Source organism: Mastomys coucha, unplaced genomic scaffold (genome assembly GCF_008632895.1).
Source record: "Mastomys coucha isolate ucsf_1 unplaced genomic scaffold, UCSF_Mcou_1 pScaffold20, whole genome shotgun sequence".
NCBI classification, from domain to species: Eukaryota; Metazoa; Chordata; class Mammalia; order Rodentia; family Muridae; genus Mastomys; species Mastomys coucha.
In genome coordinates this window covers 17,067,157-17,084,675 of record NW_022196903.1, presented here as the reverse complement: position 1 = coordinate 17,084,675, position 17,519 = coordinate 17,067,157, and the positions used below count along the sequence as shown (strand labels likewise).

The following is a 17,519-nucleotide window of genomic DNA, read 5'->3' as shown; positions in this document are numbered from 1 at the left end:
TGAGAATGCAAATTAGGATGAGGTTTTAGTAAATGTTTTGAATCACAGTGTTACTGAATCAATAAATATTTTCAATACTTTAGAAAAAATGAAAGTATCCTAGGCAACCTAGGAAATCGAGAGAACATCTCTCTTCTTACTAATCTGAGATAATTCATCACTGCTTAAATATTGGCCCCCATACTCCCTGCCTAAACCATGTGTTCCAGACATTACACTGGAGGCTGTTTCATTCATTTAATGCTCAAATGGTCCATGTGGATATAGGATACGAAGCTTTGTCAGCTTTCAAGGTCTGAAGGAGTTTATTGGATTGTTTCCATTTGCTAAGGAAAATAACTGTCCTAGAAATGAAATAAGCCAGAGCAATCCAAGATGAAAGTGGAAGACAGTGTCTTAGACTTGTGCTATTCCCAGCTCTGAAGTGTGGATAATCCCAGGAGGGCAGTGTTGGCAGGTACAGTGCTGGGATTTTGCTCAATAAAGTGGATGAGTGAAATAAACAGCCAACAAAAGGACTCACAGCTAGAGAGATAAGCACTGAAACATATAAGTGGGCACCAGAGGAGGGGGCATATATATTTCTATATATATGCATATTTTATATATATATATATATACATACACACATATATACATATATAATACATTAGCATTCTAATATATATAGGAAAATATATACATATAATACATATGTATACATATAAATATATTTATTTAATATGTTTAAATATTTGTATCTATCATGTGTATATACACATATGTAAATACATATATATTTGAATAATACTAAAGTTTTTTGGTCTTGGGATTTAACCAGTAGATCTGTGATCACACACAAAGCCTCTGTAAAACTGAAATAATGACATAATCTTCAAGTGATTATGATGTCACATTAAAGTTACCCATGGCATGCTAGAAACCCTGGATGAAGGCAGTTGCTTTGCTTTTATTAAGTTATCCTTATCATTGTTATGTGGTACAGTCAAGTTGGCATTGAATAGGCAGATGACTATGTAGTCTTATTCATATTTTAAAAGAGTAGCCTCTGCTTCAAATTATCACCCTTATGATCTGGAGTTCTACCAATTAAGATTTATTTATGGCAAAGAAATTCTAGTAAATGATTCTTGAATGATGGGATGTAAAATGAGTCTAGTAAGAAGCAATGGCCAGTAGTTGCAGTAGACGAGATGTCACATTTTGTACCTGTCTTCAGTCCCAAGTCTTTAAGAAAAGACGATCAAGGCTTGAGAAGAGTGGCGTAAAAGGTACATTTGCTTTAAAGGTGGGGATATGTAGGAAAAGCAGATGAGGGCTTGCTGTGTGGAAGAGTCAAGAAGGGGAATCCTCTGACAATATGGACAGGAAATCTCTTACACACATGCAGTCTATGTTTTCTCCCTTGCTTTTAGTTGGAGTCAGCTATAGACCTAAGCACAGAAAATAACGATTTCATAATATTATTTTACTTGGTCCATTTGAGTGTTGCTTTTTATTAAATTCTTACTGAAAGACTGTTTGCTTGGTTGAATAATTGTTTTGTTTTGTTTTTTTCAACTGTGATACCTACTGAGTCATTTGTTCTCCAGACCCAGATAAATATGAATCATCTTAATATAATGGAAGTTTAGTCTGTTTTGTTTTTAACATCTCAGAAAGTAGGAAAAACTACATGCTAATGTATTTTATTTAAAATACATTTTGTTCTTTGGATTATGCTCAGTTTATTGATCATATGATGTTTACTGAAATACTATATGAGGTTATTTTATCTAGTTTTATTAAGTCAATTTCTCTAAGAGTTACATATAAAATTCATTATCTCATGGTAGAAGTTTAGGATATAAAAATAGTTTGAAAATAAAAAATCATACATGAAGTACACATTTCAATTATCATACATTATAACATCACATCTATTTAATTTTGGTCTTCAAGTTTATTTAGGCACAAATACTTCTAAGCATTTTTATAGCTTTGTAGCTCATCCCATCAGGGAGTTTCAACATGCTTGTTAACAATGCATGGCATCTTGTACATCAAGTATAAATGCTCAGGAGACAGCCCTTAAATGAGTACCACTGAGCCCGTGAAGGTACAGGGCACATGCTGCAGAGATAGCATTTATGGGCTTTCTTTTAGCTTGTTTCAGATTGAGACTGCTGGCTTTTAGGAAATTCTAGTATTCTAAAGATGCATTAGTGCTCTAACATGTAATAAGGACAAAGCTCCACTATGTCCATAGCAGCCTTATTTATAACAGCCAGAAGCTGGAAACAACCCAGATGTCCTTCAACAGATGAATGGATACAGAAATTGGGGTATGTTTACACAATGGAATACTACTCAGCTAGTAAAAGCAATGAATTTCATGAAATTCTTAGGAAATGAGTGGAACTAGAAATTATCATCCTGAGTGAGGTAACCCAATCACAAAAGAACCCATATGATATACACTCACTGATAAGTGGATATTAGCTCAGGAGCTCGGAATACCCAAGATACAATTCACAGACCAAATGAAGCTCAAGAAGAAGGAAGACCAAAGTACAAATATTCCAGTCCTTCTTAGAAGGGGGAACAAAATACCCATGGGAGGAGATACAGAGACAAAGCATGGAGCAGAAACTGAAGGAAAGACTATCCAGAGACTGCCCCACCTGGGGATCCATCCTATATACAGACACCAAATATATGAGACACTATTGTGGATGCCAGCAAGTACTGCTGATAGCCTTGTATAGCTGTCCTCTGAGAGGCTCTGCCAGTGCCTGACAAATACAGAGGTGGGTGCTCTCAGCCAACCATTGGACTGAGCACAAGGTCCTCAATGGAGGAGCTAGAGAAAGGACCCAAGGAGCTGAAGGAGCTTGCAGCCCCATAGGAGGAACAACAATATGAACCAACCAGTACCCACAGAGCTCCCAGGGACTAAACCACCAACCAAAGAGTACTCATGGAGGCACCCATGGCTCCAGTTGCATATGTATAATGAATGGCTTTATCTGGCATCAATGGGAGGAGAGGCCCATGATCCTGTGACAGCCTGATGCCCCAGTGTAGGGAAATGCCAGGAGACAGGGAAGTGGGAGTGGGTGGGTTGGTGAGCAGGAGGAGGGATAGGAGGTTTTCAGAGGGGAAACCAGGAAAGGGGATAACATTTGAAATGTAAATAAGGAAAATATCTAATAAAAAATGAAATCATATTTGTGCTTCAGAGTTTTTCTGTAAGTAGTTCTTACACTAACAAAAGGCATAGAATTGAGACAGGTAAATGCAGGAGTTAATCTTCTTGGAGGATAACTGCTATTTCAGATACTGTCTCTAAGTCCTGCAAGAGAAGTGAGTGACAGAGCATGCCTGCCTGTCTTCCTCCTTTCTTCCTTTCCTACATCCTTCTCTTTCTTAACATTCCTAGCCTATTAGATTATTAGTCGCATGCATAAATGTTGTCTAAAATATTTATTATTGCTCTGGAGAGTAATTTGAAGCTAGATAATTGTTCACCACTTGGGAAGTGAGGGGATTCCTTAAAACAAGCAGTCCAAGGCTGAACAAGCTGGAGGAAAATGCTCTCTGACATTGGTCATAAAGGAGATCTCTGTGGAACATGTCTGTACCTATATGCAATCACTGAAATTATCCAAAGGCTACTTTATGAGGGTTTCACTTTACTGATGCTATATATTGACAAAAACCATGTTTAAACTCCATGATAGAACTAGCCACAAAGCTAGTAGTGAACTTCAGTAGATTGCTGGTGATGTCTTGAAGGTGCATGGAATTATCTAGACTGTACACCCAATGAAACATAGCTATGAATGGAGTTTTGGCATTTACCAAAAAAAAAAAAAAATGCTTTCTGGGAAGGAGAAAAATGCATGGGAATGAAAAATACTGGAAATGCAGCATTCTGTAAATACAGAGGAAGCATCAAGAAGTATTTCCAAAGTGATTTCCAAGCAAAGGGCCCTGACCATCAAGGTGACTTCAGAATGAGGAAGGCATGTGAACTAACACTCATCCAGTTTGCCTGAGAAGCAGGCAACACCAGTGTTAAGTGTTTTATTAAAATTAGATTCTAATTCAGATTTGCATGGTATCTTCTCAATAAGTCTCAAGAGGGTGCCAATAGAAGGGGGCTAACAAAGTTCACCAAGGTATAGATCAGATGTTCCTCTTATTGGACACAGAATGTAGCAAATAACTGAGTTCTGCCCTTCCCCCACTCTGACCTGCTTATACTGAATGGTTGCTCTTAAACTTATTGGTTAACATGATCTTAGAAAGGCATGATTGCTGGAAACCTTAGGATTCCCACCCATTAAATGGGAAGAATGATGGCAACTAAATCCTAGAATTTGGTGAAGACTATATAAATGGTATAAGGTAAAGACCTTATGCCCCTGCCTGCTGTAAATAAGTCATCAGTAAATACTAAATGTTGCTGATGTCATTATAAGTTAACTATAGGGTTACACAGATTTATATACTTTTGCATATTATCATAATCTTATCCATTTCTCCATTTTACACATAAGTATATGGTGGAATTATTTTTGGAGTAATTAAATAATTGGCACAAAGTGCAGAGACCCAGGAAATAACTGGGCTAGGTAAAAACAAAAACAAAATCAAAAACAAACTTCCCCAACAACTTAAGTCCAAATATTCAGGATTTTCCTACTTCCTCTCTAACCTGAGCAAAATAGTTGAGATACACATCTTAGTTCTTGGTAACAGCCCCCTTTTTTTACTGGAAGCAGCCTGATTTCTAAGGGAATAAGTACTAAATGAGTCACGTCTAGAAATAGGGTTTTAGTAACTAATCTTAAGCACATGTGTATGACTAAACAGTTATTAGCACTGTTCACAATTACTGCTTGCTTTCTACGTCTTACGTCATTGTGGCCATTCTCTGCCCACGGTTAATCTAGCAGGGGCTGTTTGACCAGCTTCGGCTAAGGCAGCACAGGTGCCAGTCTCGGGTCACTTCAAGAAAGGCTGTGTGAGACAGAGTGCCAACCATCGAGTCCATGACTGTGAAGGATCAGCTCCCAGGGAGTCTGCATCTCTAGATCGATAATGGACCAGTAGTGTGATGACGATCAGCATCCTTTCTCATTGTTACAAACCCAATCCCTTGCTTTAAGCTGTTGAGATGCTACGGTCTTTTCCTCACTAGCCCAGTATTGAATGAGTGGCAAGGATACTGTAGCTTATTATAAAAAGTGATAGACAGTAATGCGTGCTTTCAGAGTTCAGCGCCTACCTTCTGTGCCCTTCGTTTGTCCGCTCGTTGGTTTTGGTGGTAGATCCGACTGAAGTTAGACACGATCACAGGCACCGGTAGCGCAATGACCAAGACTCCGCTCAGTGAGCAGATGGACCCAAAGATCTTCCCTGCTATGGTTTTTGGTACCATGTCGCCATACCTGGGTGAGAGGAAACAAATTGTCATAAGTCACACTTCCTCTTGGTACAATTAGTTCTTTTCTTGCGTTGCTTTAGGTCAAATGATACTTGGGAAATATCTGCATTTCTACTTCATGACTAAAATACACAAGGTGTCAAACTAATAAGTGGGAAATTGTGAATGTAAACTTACAAAAATTACCTTTCAACCTTGTAGAAGATGACAATAACATTTAGAAACTTCTCAGATTAGAACATATTTAAAGTCCAATGATGTCATGAAAGCTCTTCAATTTGCCTTTTATATCATGTGGCATAGTTTTTTTTTTTCTTAAAAAAACTCCCATCTATTTAATAGTCAGCATTTCTGTGCTGGAATTTATAGTCCAGATACCATACTTTTCCACTTAATTTTTCAGCATTGGATGGGGGATGAAATTTAAGAAGGAAAAGTAGGACATCATATCATACAGTTTTCATCAGCTCCAGGCATTTAAAAAACAAGCTCTTCAGGATTCACATTAACCTTCACTTGTGACAACTCATGGCCATTTCTCATGATAACCTTACCCAGTCTGGTGCTTGTGTGTGAGTCCTTGGCTGTTCTCAAAAACACTTTGTCCTTTGCTTCAGTATTAGTCACTGTCTTACCTCACTGGGTCCTACTTTCTCATCTTTTCTGGCTTCTTTCCCTTTGTCTGATTTCTAAAGCTTGGTATAATTTATACCTTAATTTGAAATCTTCTTATCTTCTTCATATAGACCTTGTCCTTGTGTTATTTCAATTAATCCCACATCATAAGACTGGTTTTATGTAGAGGATTCTGTAATTTTCACTCATAGCCTCACTGGATGACTTTTCCATACACGAGACTCCTACCCCTCAATAGTCTGGTCTTATTATTTCTAAATCTGGATGCCTACAAGCCCATGAAGCCTCAAACTAGACAGAACAGAACTCCTCTGTTCCTTGCTTCCTATGCCAGCTCTCAAATCAGTTTTCATAGTATGCCATTTATAGTTAAGCAGAACTTTCCCATTCTGACCCCACTAGATTTTTTTTTTAGATTTATTTTTTATTTATTTTATGTGTATGAGTGAGTACACTGTAGCTGTACAAATGGCTGTGAGCCATCATGTGTGTGGCTGATGTTGATCTCAGGACCTCTGTCCGTCCTGCTTGTTCCAGCCCTGCTAGCTCTGGCATAATTTACTGCAGCTGTCTTCAGACACACCAGAAGAGGGCATCTGATCTCATTACCGGTGATTGTGAGCCACCTGGGATCCAAACTCAGGACCTTCGAAGAGCTGTCAGTGCTCTTACCCACTGAGCCATCTCACCAGCCCCTATTTTTGTTCTTCAAGACAGGGTTTCTCTATGAAGCCCTCGTTGTCCTGGAACTCACTCTGTAGACCAGGCTGACCTCGAACTCAGAAATCCGCCTGCCTCTGCCTCCCAAGTGCTGGGATTAAAGGCGTGTGTCACCACCGCTGGGCTTAGATTTTTATTCTAATATGGACTGAACCACCTGCCACTATTAGAGTCACATTTTATGTTTCAGTTACTCTTTGTGACTAAGACTCTTTGTGACTAAGAAACCAACTTAGGATTCTTTACTCACCTACTTGACCACCTACCAATGGACAGAGGAACTTATCAACACTTTCCACAGTTATCTCCATACAATGCACGGAATAGTGCCATGTTTTTAAAATAGATACCAGCCAGTTGAAACTTTATCTAAGCTTTCCAATGGAGTTGGGAACTAGAGCAAATTGAAACTCATCCACTTTGTCACCGGACTGTGGTAAAACAATGACTGCCTAGTTCCTGTCTACTTTATCCTAGCAGCTGCCACAATTCTTGTCTGATGGACACACTGGCCATTGTATGTAGCTCCAGTTCACTCACTAGGTGACAAATGTCTTCATTACAAAAGCTTTTTCCCATCCACCTTGTCCACAGAATTCCTATTCCATTCTCTATATTCCATTGCAACTTCCCATTTGATAACTTTCATATTTCTTATCCATACACAATATAATATTTATGGTTTCTAGTCTTGTCTGTGGTACTGGGTTTTGAATCTAGGGCATTTTCCATGCTAGTCAGGTGGTATCTTGCTGAACTGTGTCTCCAGTCTGATATTTTCTCTTTACTTTTCATTCTTCATAAAATAAAGTTGACAGAGTGGGAGCTATTGGACTATGTCTGCCTAGCACGAAGCAGCCTCTCGTTGTATATCAGGTGAGTGTATGCATTTTTCTCTTATTTAATACTAGAGGTCTAAGTGCTTATTCCTGGGGAAGAATAGGAAATGGTCACCCTTATTAACATGGATCTTGTGAGAAAACATTTTGTGTCAACCTGTAGATGGGAATTACAGAGAAACTGGCCAAGGAAGGGCCAGTGACAATGAAAGACTGGATACTGACCCTAGTGCATTGGAAGGCCCCATTGGGGCTCTGTTCAATGCTTTGATTCTCCAGTTAACCATTCTTAGTGTTTGTGGGTGACCAGGTAATCACTGTGGATTCACTGTAATTCAAATTCCTCCAACCGAATGTCCATACTGCATTAATTGTTGCCCAACTTTTCAAACCATGTGATGTGGGGCTATATAACAGGCTGTGGGGGTCATAAAATTTAACACTACATGTAGAGTTGCATAACTGGATGTGCTGTTCAGTAAAAAACATTCTGAACATTGGAGAAGAAACACTGATTCAAAACCAAACTGGTAACAAGTTAGAAGCATTTCTAGCAGCATTCACTCAAGTTGCATCAAGTTGCTTCACTATAACCTTGGTTCTGCATATGCCAGGAGCACTTGGCCCAGCATATGCAGCCACATACTCCACAATCAGACATATTTACATTCTGGTTACTAAAGACTTCAGTTTCAACTATGGGTAAAGTCTCTGAATTCATTCATTTCTCTTACATATTCAAGGCTCCAAATGATACAATATAATTAGTCAAGCAAAGAACTCAAGTGAATCTGTATAAATTTATTTCCTACTTATGTATGTATACATATATGTCTGTATATACATAGGCATGAATCAATCATCTATTTGTTAATTGATTAATCTTACCATTTTTTGTGTTTTTATAGGTTGGAAAGTGTTGGTAGTTTTTATGCACAACATATTGTAAATAAAATTTATCTATATCCATTTAATTTCACCATTTGATATTTTTAGAAAAAAGTAACAGCTTAGAGATCACAAAAAGTTCAAAGTTTTTATAGTTTTGAACTCTCCATTGGTAGGCTTCTAGTTTTATTCATGTGGTTTTTATTTTCCCTGCTTATCTGATATGAAGAATATATATATATGTATATGTATATATATACATATATTCTTGTATATATATACATATATACATATATATATATATACATATACATATATATATATATGCACACATATGTATACACACATATGTATACATACACACACACACACACATATTCAATCAACAAATGGAAAACATTGTAATAGGTAATATCCCTAGAAAAGTCATGGCTTACAAATTTATTTTCCATGGCTACTGAGAGGGGAGACAGGAGTGATGTTTAAAAATACAGTCATGCACATAGAAGGGATTTTCGTTCCAAGGGAAGAACGTGTTGATAGTAGAATGACTGCGGTGCTCAGTCTCATCCTCACTCCTCTGTTGTTCTATGATGGAAAATCACAAGTTGCCAGGTATGAGAAGTAGAATGACTGAAGCTTGTGTAGATTAGTGAAGTCTGCTGATGAATCCAGATGCTGGGTCCATTACTGTGTATCAACCTCTAAACTAGTTAAAATAAAAACAACTCCATCTGGGCACAAATCAGTTCATGGAGGCATATATGAAAGATAGATTGTTTCTTTAAAAGTTAGATGAGAGGGTGTAATATGTATGATATCCTGGTGGAAGTAATTCTCACTCCCTCCCTGCTTCCCTCCCTCCCCTCCTCTCTCTCTCTCTCTCTCTCCCCCTCCTCTCTCTCTCTCTTTCTCTGTGGTGTGTATGACTGACTGAGTTTGCTTTTGTATCTGAGTGTTTTCTTTCTTTCTTTCTTTCTTTCTCTTTTGGCTTGAGTACTAATCCAAGAGGTATAAGAAACAATTTCTTCTGACCCGGAAACTGGATTACTTACTAACTAATATTTCTATCCCTTAGGGTCTCAGTGGCTAAGCTATTCATGGATTTTCTGCCATCAGCTTGCAATCTAGAAGGATCACAGTTTGATGAATAGTTTTTATAGTGGCTGCTATGTTTGCAAATAGCAAATGACTTTTTAAACTGTTGCTATATAACACCTGCTTGTGGGACAGGCCTTGTTTGCCAGAGGGGCCCTGGTATTAATTTCACAGTGGTCAGACTGCTCTTTGACATTTTAAAATCAGTGTTTGCCTAAAGCAACAATGACTTTGTTCTTGCCTATTTTGCCCGAAGAGTCAATCATCTTCTCTTACATAGCTTGAGAACTTCACATAGATTATTTCAAGAATTTTGTGGTGCCTTTTGTTGCAGCCAAACTATGAGCTATTATTCCTTGAAAAGTATATTTTAGAATCTTTTTTCCCTTATTGTTTAGAAAACTAACACATTCAGACTTCAAAGGGGGAAACTAGAAGTTTCTTTTTCACAACTAGAGGTCTTCAGTAAAAGAAAATAGGCTTTCAGGGAATTCATGAATGAAATTCAGTAGGGTAGTGTGGACTCACTATAGTCAATTGTCTGGAATAGAATTCTGCTTCTTCACTCCATTTTCCCCTTTCCATAGACCTTCTTGTTTGATCTGAGGAGAAGAAAATTCTCACTCATGCCAGACAACTACTCAATAACTGAGTCTGTGAGAGTTGAAAAGCAAGATGAAGGAAAAACATTTAAACTGAAGATTCTCTTTCATAGCTTGAGGTCTTCTGGCTAAGCCACTATTATGGCTCAATAATATTTAAAACATTGTAACAGTTAAGGGAATCTCAATGTCATATATTATTGATTACAGAGTCTGAATTCAATTGAACAAAAAGAAAGCCTGCCAAATTATCTACAAGATTTTGCAACTGCATTAATACTAACTGCCCACTAGGGGGCATAAAAACCTAAACGAAAGTTTGGAAACAAACCAGGTCTTTTCTGGTCTTCTCAAGCTGAGATGCAGAGAAGTATTCCAGTAAATTGCCTGCACAGATCCCTTATCTTTGCCTACATACGCTCAAAATTTAGGATATATTTGGGCATCTTATTACTCTGGAAATAGTTGAACAGCACACACAAAAAAAATCCCACCATTTTCACAGATTACCCAATTTCAAGGTGCTGCCAAAAGGATGTGAACTAATTCTGACAATATTTTGCTTCTCCTAAAAAGATAAGCCATCTTCTACAGTGCCAGTGTGAGCTATCGCTAAAGCCCAATTTTAAACAAGAAGTTCTTTACCAGGACTGTGGAGTACAAATGAGGGACTTTTAAGGACAGGATGTGTACAGAAATGGGGAAGGAAGAAAGGATGAAAGAGTTACAATGCCTTCGGCCCATGGGCCAAGCATTCTCACCAAGAAAGTGTATTCTATCCAGGCATACTCACTGGGTGTCCTTGGCCTCTGGCTTTTTAACAAACAATTTCTATTGTCTCTTATGTCTCTACTTGATTTCCAAATTTCATGTAGCAAAAGGAAGGATTTAAGTTCATAAAGGGAACAGATAGTTGCACCATCATGCCCTAATAAAATATGTATTGCCTGAATGAATGCCAACAGTAAAGAGATGTTATAGTCCTGTCTGAAGAATGTTTTCTTACTTTCAAGTAGCTTTTCATTATTTTTTAAAGTTATGACCATAAATGTACAATTGATTATTGTGGGGCATACATTCTAAACAAAGAATACTGTTAAGCTTCAACAGGAATGGTTTCCCCAGCTGTGGGACAATATAAGATACTTTCTGCTTTGCCACCTCATCTCTGTCTCAGGATTCCGCTTTAGCATTCTTTTGCAGAAAACCTTAGTCTCCATCACTGGAAAGAAAGAGGTCAGGTTCTTTGCTATGATTCCGATTCTGATAGCATTTCACAACTGGATCCCTGGTTCTCCCTCAGCTGCTCATCCACACATTTGATATATTACAATCAAACCAGAACCATTTTTGTTACTTGAACATAATATTACTTCCATCATTCTAACACTGGGCATGTCTAACCTTTTGACACTATTCTGCATATTATCATATCCAAAGTTCATGCTCAATAACTATGTAATTTAGTAATTGAAAAAAAAAGCCACCTTAAGGTTTTGAGAATTTTATGTCATAGCTGTCCTGGGGAAAATGGAGATGCTGGGCTACAGGTTGGACCTGCCTATATAAATATAACTCTGAATTTTTCTTCTTTTTAGAACAGGTGTCTTTGCATTCCCACTTTTGAAGAAAACTACAATTCAAATGGACAGAGCCCAAATGTCAGTCAGTTCTCATTTGCAGAACATCTTGACCATTTATCTGGGGGTTCAGTGAGACTACTTGTTCTCCCTCTTTTATACCTTGCAACTAATAAAATATAATTAGTTTTTCTTTATAGAGGCTTGTGCTTTCTTGCTAAGGCACAAGGTCGAACAGGTCAAGGATCATGGCATCAGTATCAAGTCAACTTTAGCACAGACCTTGTCCATTGTTGAGCAAATAGTTAGAGCTCAATAAATGTTTATTGCTTAAATAAATCTGTCAAGGTGGTGTCTGGTGGCAAATAAGAAACACGGGAGACACCAAGAAGAGATATTTCTCTTCTGCTCTCTTTCTCATGTCCAGGACCAGACCAGCTCATTACGTTTTCTGTTCCTTTCTGGCACCATAGGAAATGTCTGCATAGCGTGGTTCAGTATTATCAATGCATCTTGCTTCTTATACCCAGAGGAAGTGCTTGTAATCTAGCAACCTTAAACAAGATGAAGGTGCAGCAACCCGACATTTCCCCACTTCCTGCATGCCTTTTATTGCCCTTTTTGTTGTCATGTGACTATGGCCAGCATTGTGAAATGCTTTGAAGTTGTTTGGCGCATTTTGTGAGTTGAGAGGCCCAGCCCTTGGCTGTTATCATAATCTCACACACCATCCTAGGAAGGGACCGACTTTCCCATTCTTCCTGTCCTGCTACTGCTGATCTTAGACTGATCTAAGTCTGGGAGCACTAGCAATCGTCTGCAAAGACCATCGTGTGGTGCTTACTTTGTCAAGCTGGCTCCGCTTTGATTTTACCTGGGGAGTGCATTAGAGGAGACGTGCTTGTCTCTCAACAAAATAAAATTATCCCAGCAAGCAGATCAAGGTTCCCGCAAATATGGCCATTTGGCTTTGGGCTGACAGCAACAGCTTCCAGAGGAGGCCTATTTGTGTTCTTCTATTCTGGGAAGTTTCATGTGCAGTTCTGACAGGCTGCTTCCACACAGTGGCTTCCTTCAGGTACCTGCTGATGTGGCTTCAATCTTCCTTCCTCTACTGGATAACATCCAGCCTCTGCGCGGGGCTCCATCCTCTCATCCTTCCCTGAATGATTTTCCTCAAAGTGCAAATGCTCATGGCTTTTTACATTATTGCTCCATCACTTGCTGACATCATAGAGGCAGTTCATTGGGAATGGTCCTTCCAGAGGCCCCTCAAGACCCTTTGCCATGATGGAGGAGGAACTAGCCCCTAGATGTAGGCCTTCATCACATTTCAGATGTCAGCCAACTTAGAAGCCAGGGATGGAGCTGTTTATTGGGAATGTTTTCTTTTTTCTTTTCTTTTCTTTTTTTTAAATCTCACTTGAATTTGAATAGTCTAAAACCTATTAGCTACTAGAGGTCTCATGACACCTTTAAGTTGTGATGAAGTGTTTACCTATTTTATTTTCAACTGTGCTTCTCAAATTACTTATGGATTATCCAGTAATGACCTAACACATCTCTACTTTCTAATTATTCCCAGAAAGTCCTGATAATTTTGCATATTGTCTACTTTGTCAGTCTTATAGGACTGCTGGAGAGATAGGAGTGCGGCAGAGATTTCACCATGTTTTAACAACTGCCATATCTGAGATGTTAGTACAACTCCAAGCCCTGTCGCTTGTAACAGTTCTGATAATACAACTCTATACCATCACCTCCCCATCCCCACTCTGGTCCCCAGCCCTTTTTCTGAAGTGCAGGCCCAGATTAGGGCTAACCCCCATGAAGAACATCCTTACAAGTCATGCATCAAAGCAGAAGACCTGCCTTGTCCTCCTTATGCCTAAAGAGATCTATGAAGCTCTTGGCCTAGTTAGTGGCTAGAAATTTCCTTGTACAACTGCATTTATTCTGTGTGTATGTGGAAGTCCAAGGACAACTTGTGGGAGTTGACTCTCTCATTTAATCACGGTGGTATTGAACTCAAGTTGTAAAGCTTAGGATAACTACTTTTTACCCCGGCGTCTTCCTGCTGGCACTTCAAAATTAAAGATAAATAATGCAATGTGATAATATAATGTTTCATGTTCACAGTTACCATTGTTTCAATACTAAAGAAGTGGAGGACATGTGTGTGTGCGTGCATGTGTACATGTGTGTATGTTTTCATGTGTGTGAATACATATTATGCAACTGTAAGCCAGAAACTGACATCTGTGTCTCCTTTGATCCGTTTCCTTATATTTTGAGTCATTTTCTTTTATTTGAACCCAAAGCTCACTAACTCAGTTAGTATAGCTAGCGAGCTAGCATGCATAAGGGAGCTTCTGCTCTGTCTCATACAAGACATCCATATATCTGGTCCTCATGTTTGCCTGGCCAATGCTGCCCCAATGAGCCATTTCCCTAGCCCCAAACTGTGATGTAGTTTCCCAAAGACAACTTATATTTACACTAAAATTCTATTGTTTAATTTGATGTGGGAAGTTTCTATACCCTTAAAGAAACTTTATTTTTGATGAGAAACTGAAGGCTCATCTTTTCATGAGTGTAAGGACTTTTTTGATCAATGGGAAGCAGAGTTATCTACTAAGATTAAATGAAGATATTATATATATTCAAGGTATAGATTGCTTTGTCTCTTCTGAAGAGATTAAAGAATTGATTGAGCATTCTATTAGCTATGGAAGATAGACATGAGGAGGGTATTAAATAACTTCAAGTCTCTACTTGTGTAATTCTACTGTGTCATAATTATCTGAGAAAATGTTCTAATGGTTGCCATCTGATTGCATCTGGTTTAGAAAATTGCCAACAAAGTCCAAGTGTACAAGCTTAAATATAACCAACTTAAAAATATCTATAAAATATCATTTGCTTCATGATCTATTTAAAGAAGTAAAAAGGGAACTATATGAAAATAAAACGAAATTAAATGGTTAAAAAATTCTAGAGAAAATACTGTATTATAAACATAATCAATGCACAGATTCTTATACACCTTTCTATGTTCATATCTCCATGTAGTTTTCCAGATGGGAGGTTTCTATAAGCACAATACCTTAAAAAAATATAGTTTTTGTTCAAATTTTAGGCAAAATATCCCCTCAAGTCTTTACAAGAGAGCGGGATTCATGACGGATAACATGACAATAAAATTGCAGAGCAGATTGGCACATCAACAATTATCAGCATCTAAAGGTCACCATGAAGCCTGTTTGGGGAGCGTGACAAGGGGTTTCGGGCTAATGGTTCTTTAATAGAAGCTGGGTGATATCAAGGCATGGGAAGAACTAGAGCCATAGAGGTCCCTGGAGTGCCACCTTTTAAGATGCAAAGTAGAAGCAGAAACAGCTTCCCTTCTTCCCTTCTTTCTCTTCTCCTTCTTTTTTTGTGAGATGCTCTTATTCTTTTTAAAAAATACTTATTTTATTTATTTTTATGTGTATGAGTACACTGTAGCTGTACAGATGGCCGTGAGCCATCATGTGTGTGGCTGCTGTTAAACTCAGGACCTCTGCCAGCCTGCTCCCTCAGGCCCACTCATTCCAGCGTAATTTTACTGCAGCTGTCTTCAGACAGCACCAGAAGAGGGCATCTGATCTCATTACTGATGGTTGTGAGCCACCATGTAGTTCCTGGGATCCGAACTCAGGACCTTCAGAAGAGCAGTCAGTGCTCTTACCAGCTGAGCCATCTCGCCAGCCCACAGCTGCCCTTCTTCCACAGCCCCTCTTCAGTGCTTTTCCCAGGTAGAACAGCAGATGCCAGCCATCCTAGAGAAGTGCAGCCTTCTAGCATCTACATCCTTGATGCAAGGACCAGGAAGCCAGAGCTCAGGATGTTTTCTCCTAGTCTGTTCCGACCAGCAGAGCTCACACCGCTGGTTAGTTTGGATTACAATATTTTGGGCCCAGACCCAAAGGCATTTTGTGTGTGTGTGTGTGTGTGTGTGTGTCCTATATAATTTTATTGTATTATGGACTATTATACTTTTTTAAATATTTGAGAATATACAACTAACTCTTAGCTTTTTGTCCATAAAACACAAGTGGGAGGCAAGATTGGTCTGAGTAGCTTGCTAATATCCACATTAGACACTAAGAGAAAGTTTTATTTATTTTTAAAAATATTTTAGGAATTATTTGAGAATTACACACAACGTATTTTGATCATATCTATATGCATCTCAACTCTAACCTCTTAACTCCTCCAAGTTCTGTCTCAATTTCCTATAAAACCCCAACTTCACATTCCTTTTAATTAAACAAACCAGCAACTTCAGTCTGTGCTATTTACTTTTGGGTATGAAGCCATCCACTGGGATGTGATCAACCAACTAGGAGCCACACCCTTAAAGAAAACTGACTCCTGGCACCCCATTTATAAGCCATCAACTGTTCATTGTTCCTTCCATTAAGGTAGGGGTTCATGAACCCCTTTCATAGCCTGTGCTGGGACGCTGACTGGCTTGATCTTAGGAAGGCAACCACAGCTACTAGGAGTCACAAGCACAGAGGGATGTATAGTGTTGGTTCTCCCAGCACTTCCTTCAAACAAGGGGTTGTCAACCTGTGGGTCGCCAACCAGTTAGGGCCCATATTAGATAGCCTGCATATGGGCATTTACATTATGATTTATAGCAGTAGTGAAATAACAGATATGAAGTATCAACTAAATAATATTATGGTTGTGGGTTACCATAACATGAGGAACTGTACTAAAGGGTTGCAACATCAGGGAGACTGAAAATCACTGCTCACTGCTTTACATGAAGAATATTTGTCAACATTTGTGCTACAGCAATGAGACAGAACTTCACTGGTAACAGCACCACATCACTGTCATCTCACCCTGTGGTTTTGATCATCTACAAACCATTCAGCTTTCCTATTTTAAAAACTGAGAAGGTTGAACCCTTTTTTTTTTTTTTTTTTTAGGGCAGGATCCAGGTTTCCACCCTGAGTGCAGAACAAGAAATCAAAATATCTGTTTTGGTAGAATGCAAGAAAAAAAAAAAAACTACCCAGATGGGAAGCAATATTATAAAGATGTAAATTGGATCTGATGATTGTAAAAATGTTCTGCTTGTGTGAAATGGGCACAATGTGTAATGAAAGCCGGTCTCGGGGGCTTCCAAGCTTCATGGTGACTCAGTGTTGGCAAGGGGCTCTTAATTAGAACAAATTGTTTCAGAACAGAACCACCAAGAATGCCATCAGTAATAAATTAGAGTCATATTTCAGAGGCAGGTGAATGCATATGAACCCAGTTGCCTTTAAAAATGAGTACAGCTTCACAATTCGCTCATTTGGCCATGCATCTTTCAGTTGTAGAAATCTTTTGTTCTTGTTGTTATGTTTGTTGTTAGTTTTTATTATAGTAATGAAAGGATATAGCTGAACACGCCACAGACTGGCTGTTACTTATAAAGTTAAGTTTAAAAATTATGCTTAGAAGAGGCTGTGAGATTGCCAATGAGAGGTCTGGCAATAAAATGAGAATATAGGATCGGATATGTGCATTAAATTCAGAACAAGAAGGAACGTAGCAATGCCATTATGGGTGTCATTAGTGTGAATAGCTCCAGTACTCTCAAACTGTGTTTGACAAGTAGATGTTTCCTCCATTATGGGGGCTCATGGAAGTGTTTACCTGCAAGTTGTAGGGTAAAGCC

The 17,519-nt window shown here is 38.6% G+C and overlaps 1 protein-coding gene and 1 long non-coding RNA gene across 3 annotated transcripts in view; both read right to left on the bottom strand.

The window, feature by feature from the left end:
- Positions 1-17,519, bottom strand: part of Kcnd2 (potassium voltage-gated channel subfamily D member 2) — a 500,916-nt gene that overhangs the window by 11,650 nt on the left and 471,747 nt on the right. Inside the window, exon 2 of the mRNA XM_031381251.1 lies at positions 5,276-5,438. Within this exon, the coding sequence (XP_031237111.1) occupies positions 5,276-5,438 (163 nt within the window). The remainder of the gene's footprint in view (positions 1-5,275; positions 5,439-17,519) is intronic.
- Positions 8,944-13,184, bottom strand: LOC116098618. 2 transcript variants are annotated; one of them, XR_004121896.1, is made up of 2 exons: positions 12,880-13,184; positions 8,944-9,105 (listed from the first exon to the last, which is right to left on the bottom strand). It is a non-coding gene; the product is annotated as an uncharacterized LOC116098618 (long non-coding RNA). The 2 variants fall into 2 exon arrangements; XR_004121895.1 differs by lacking the exon at positions 12,880-13,184 and adding an exon at positions 12,642-12,873.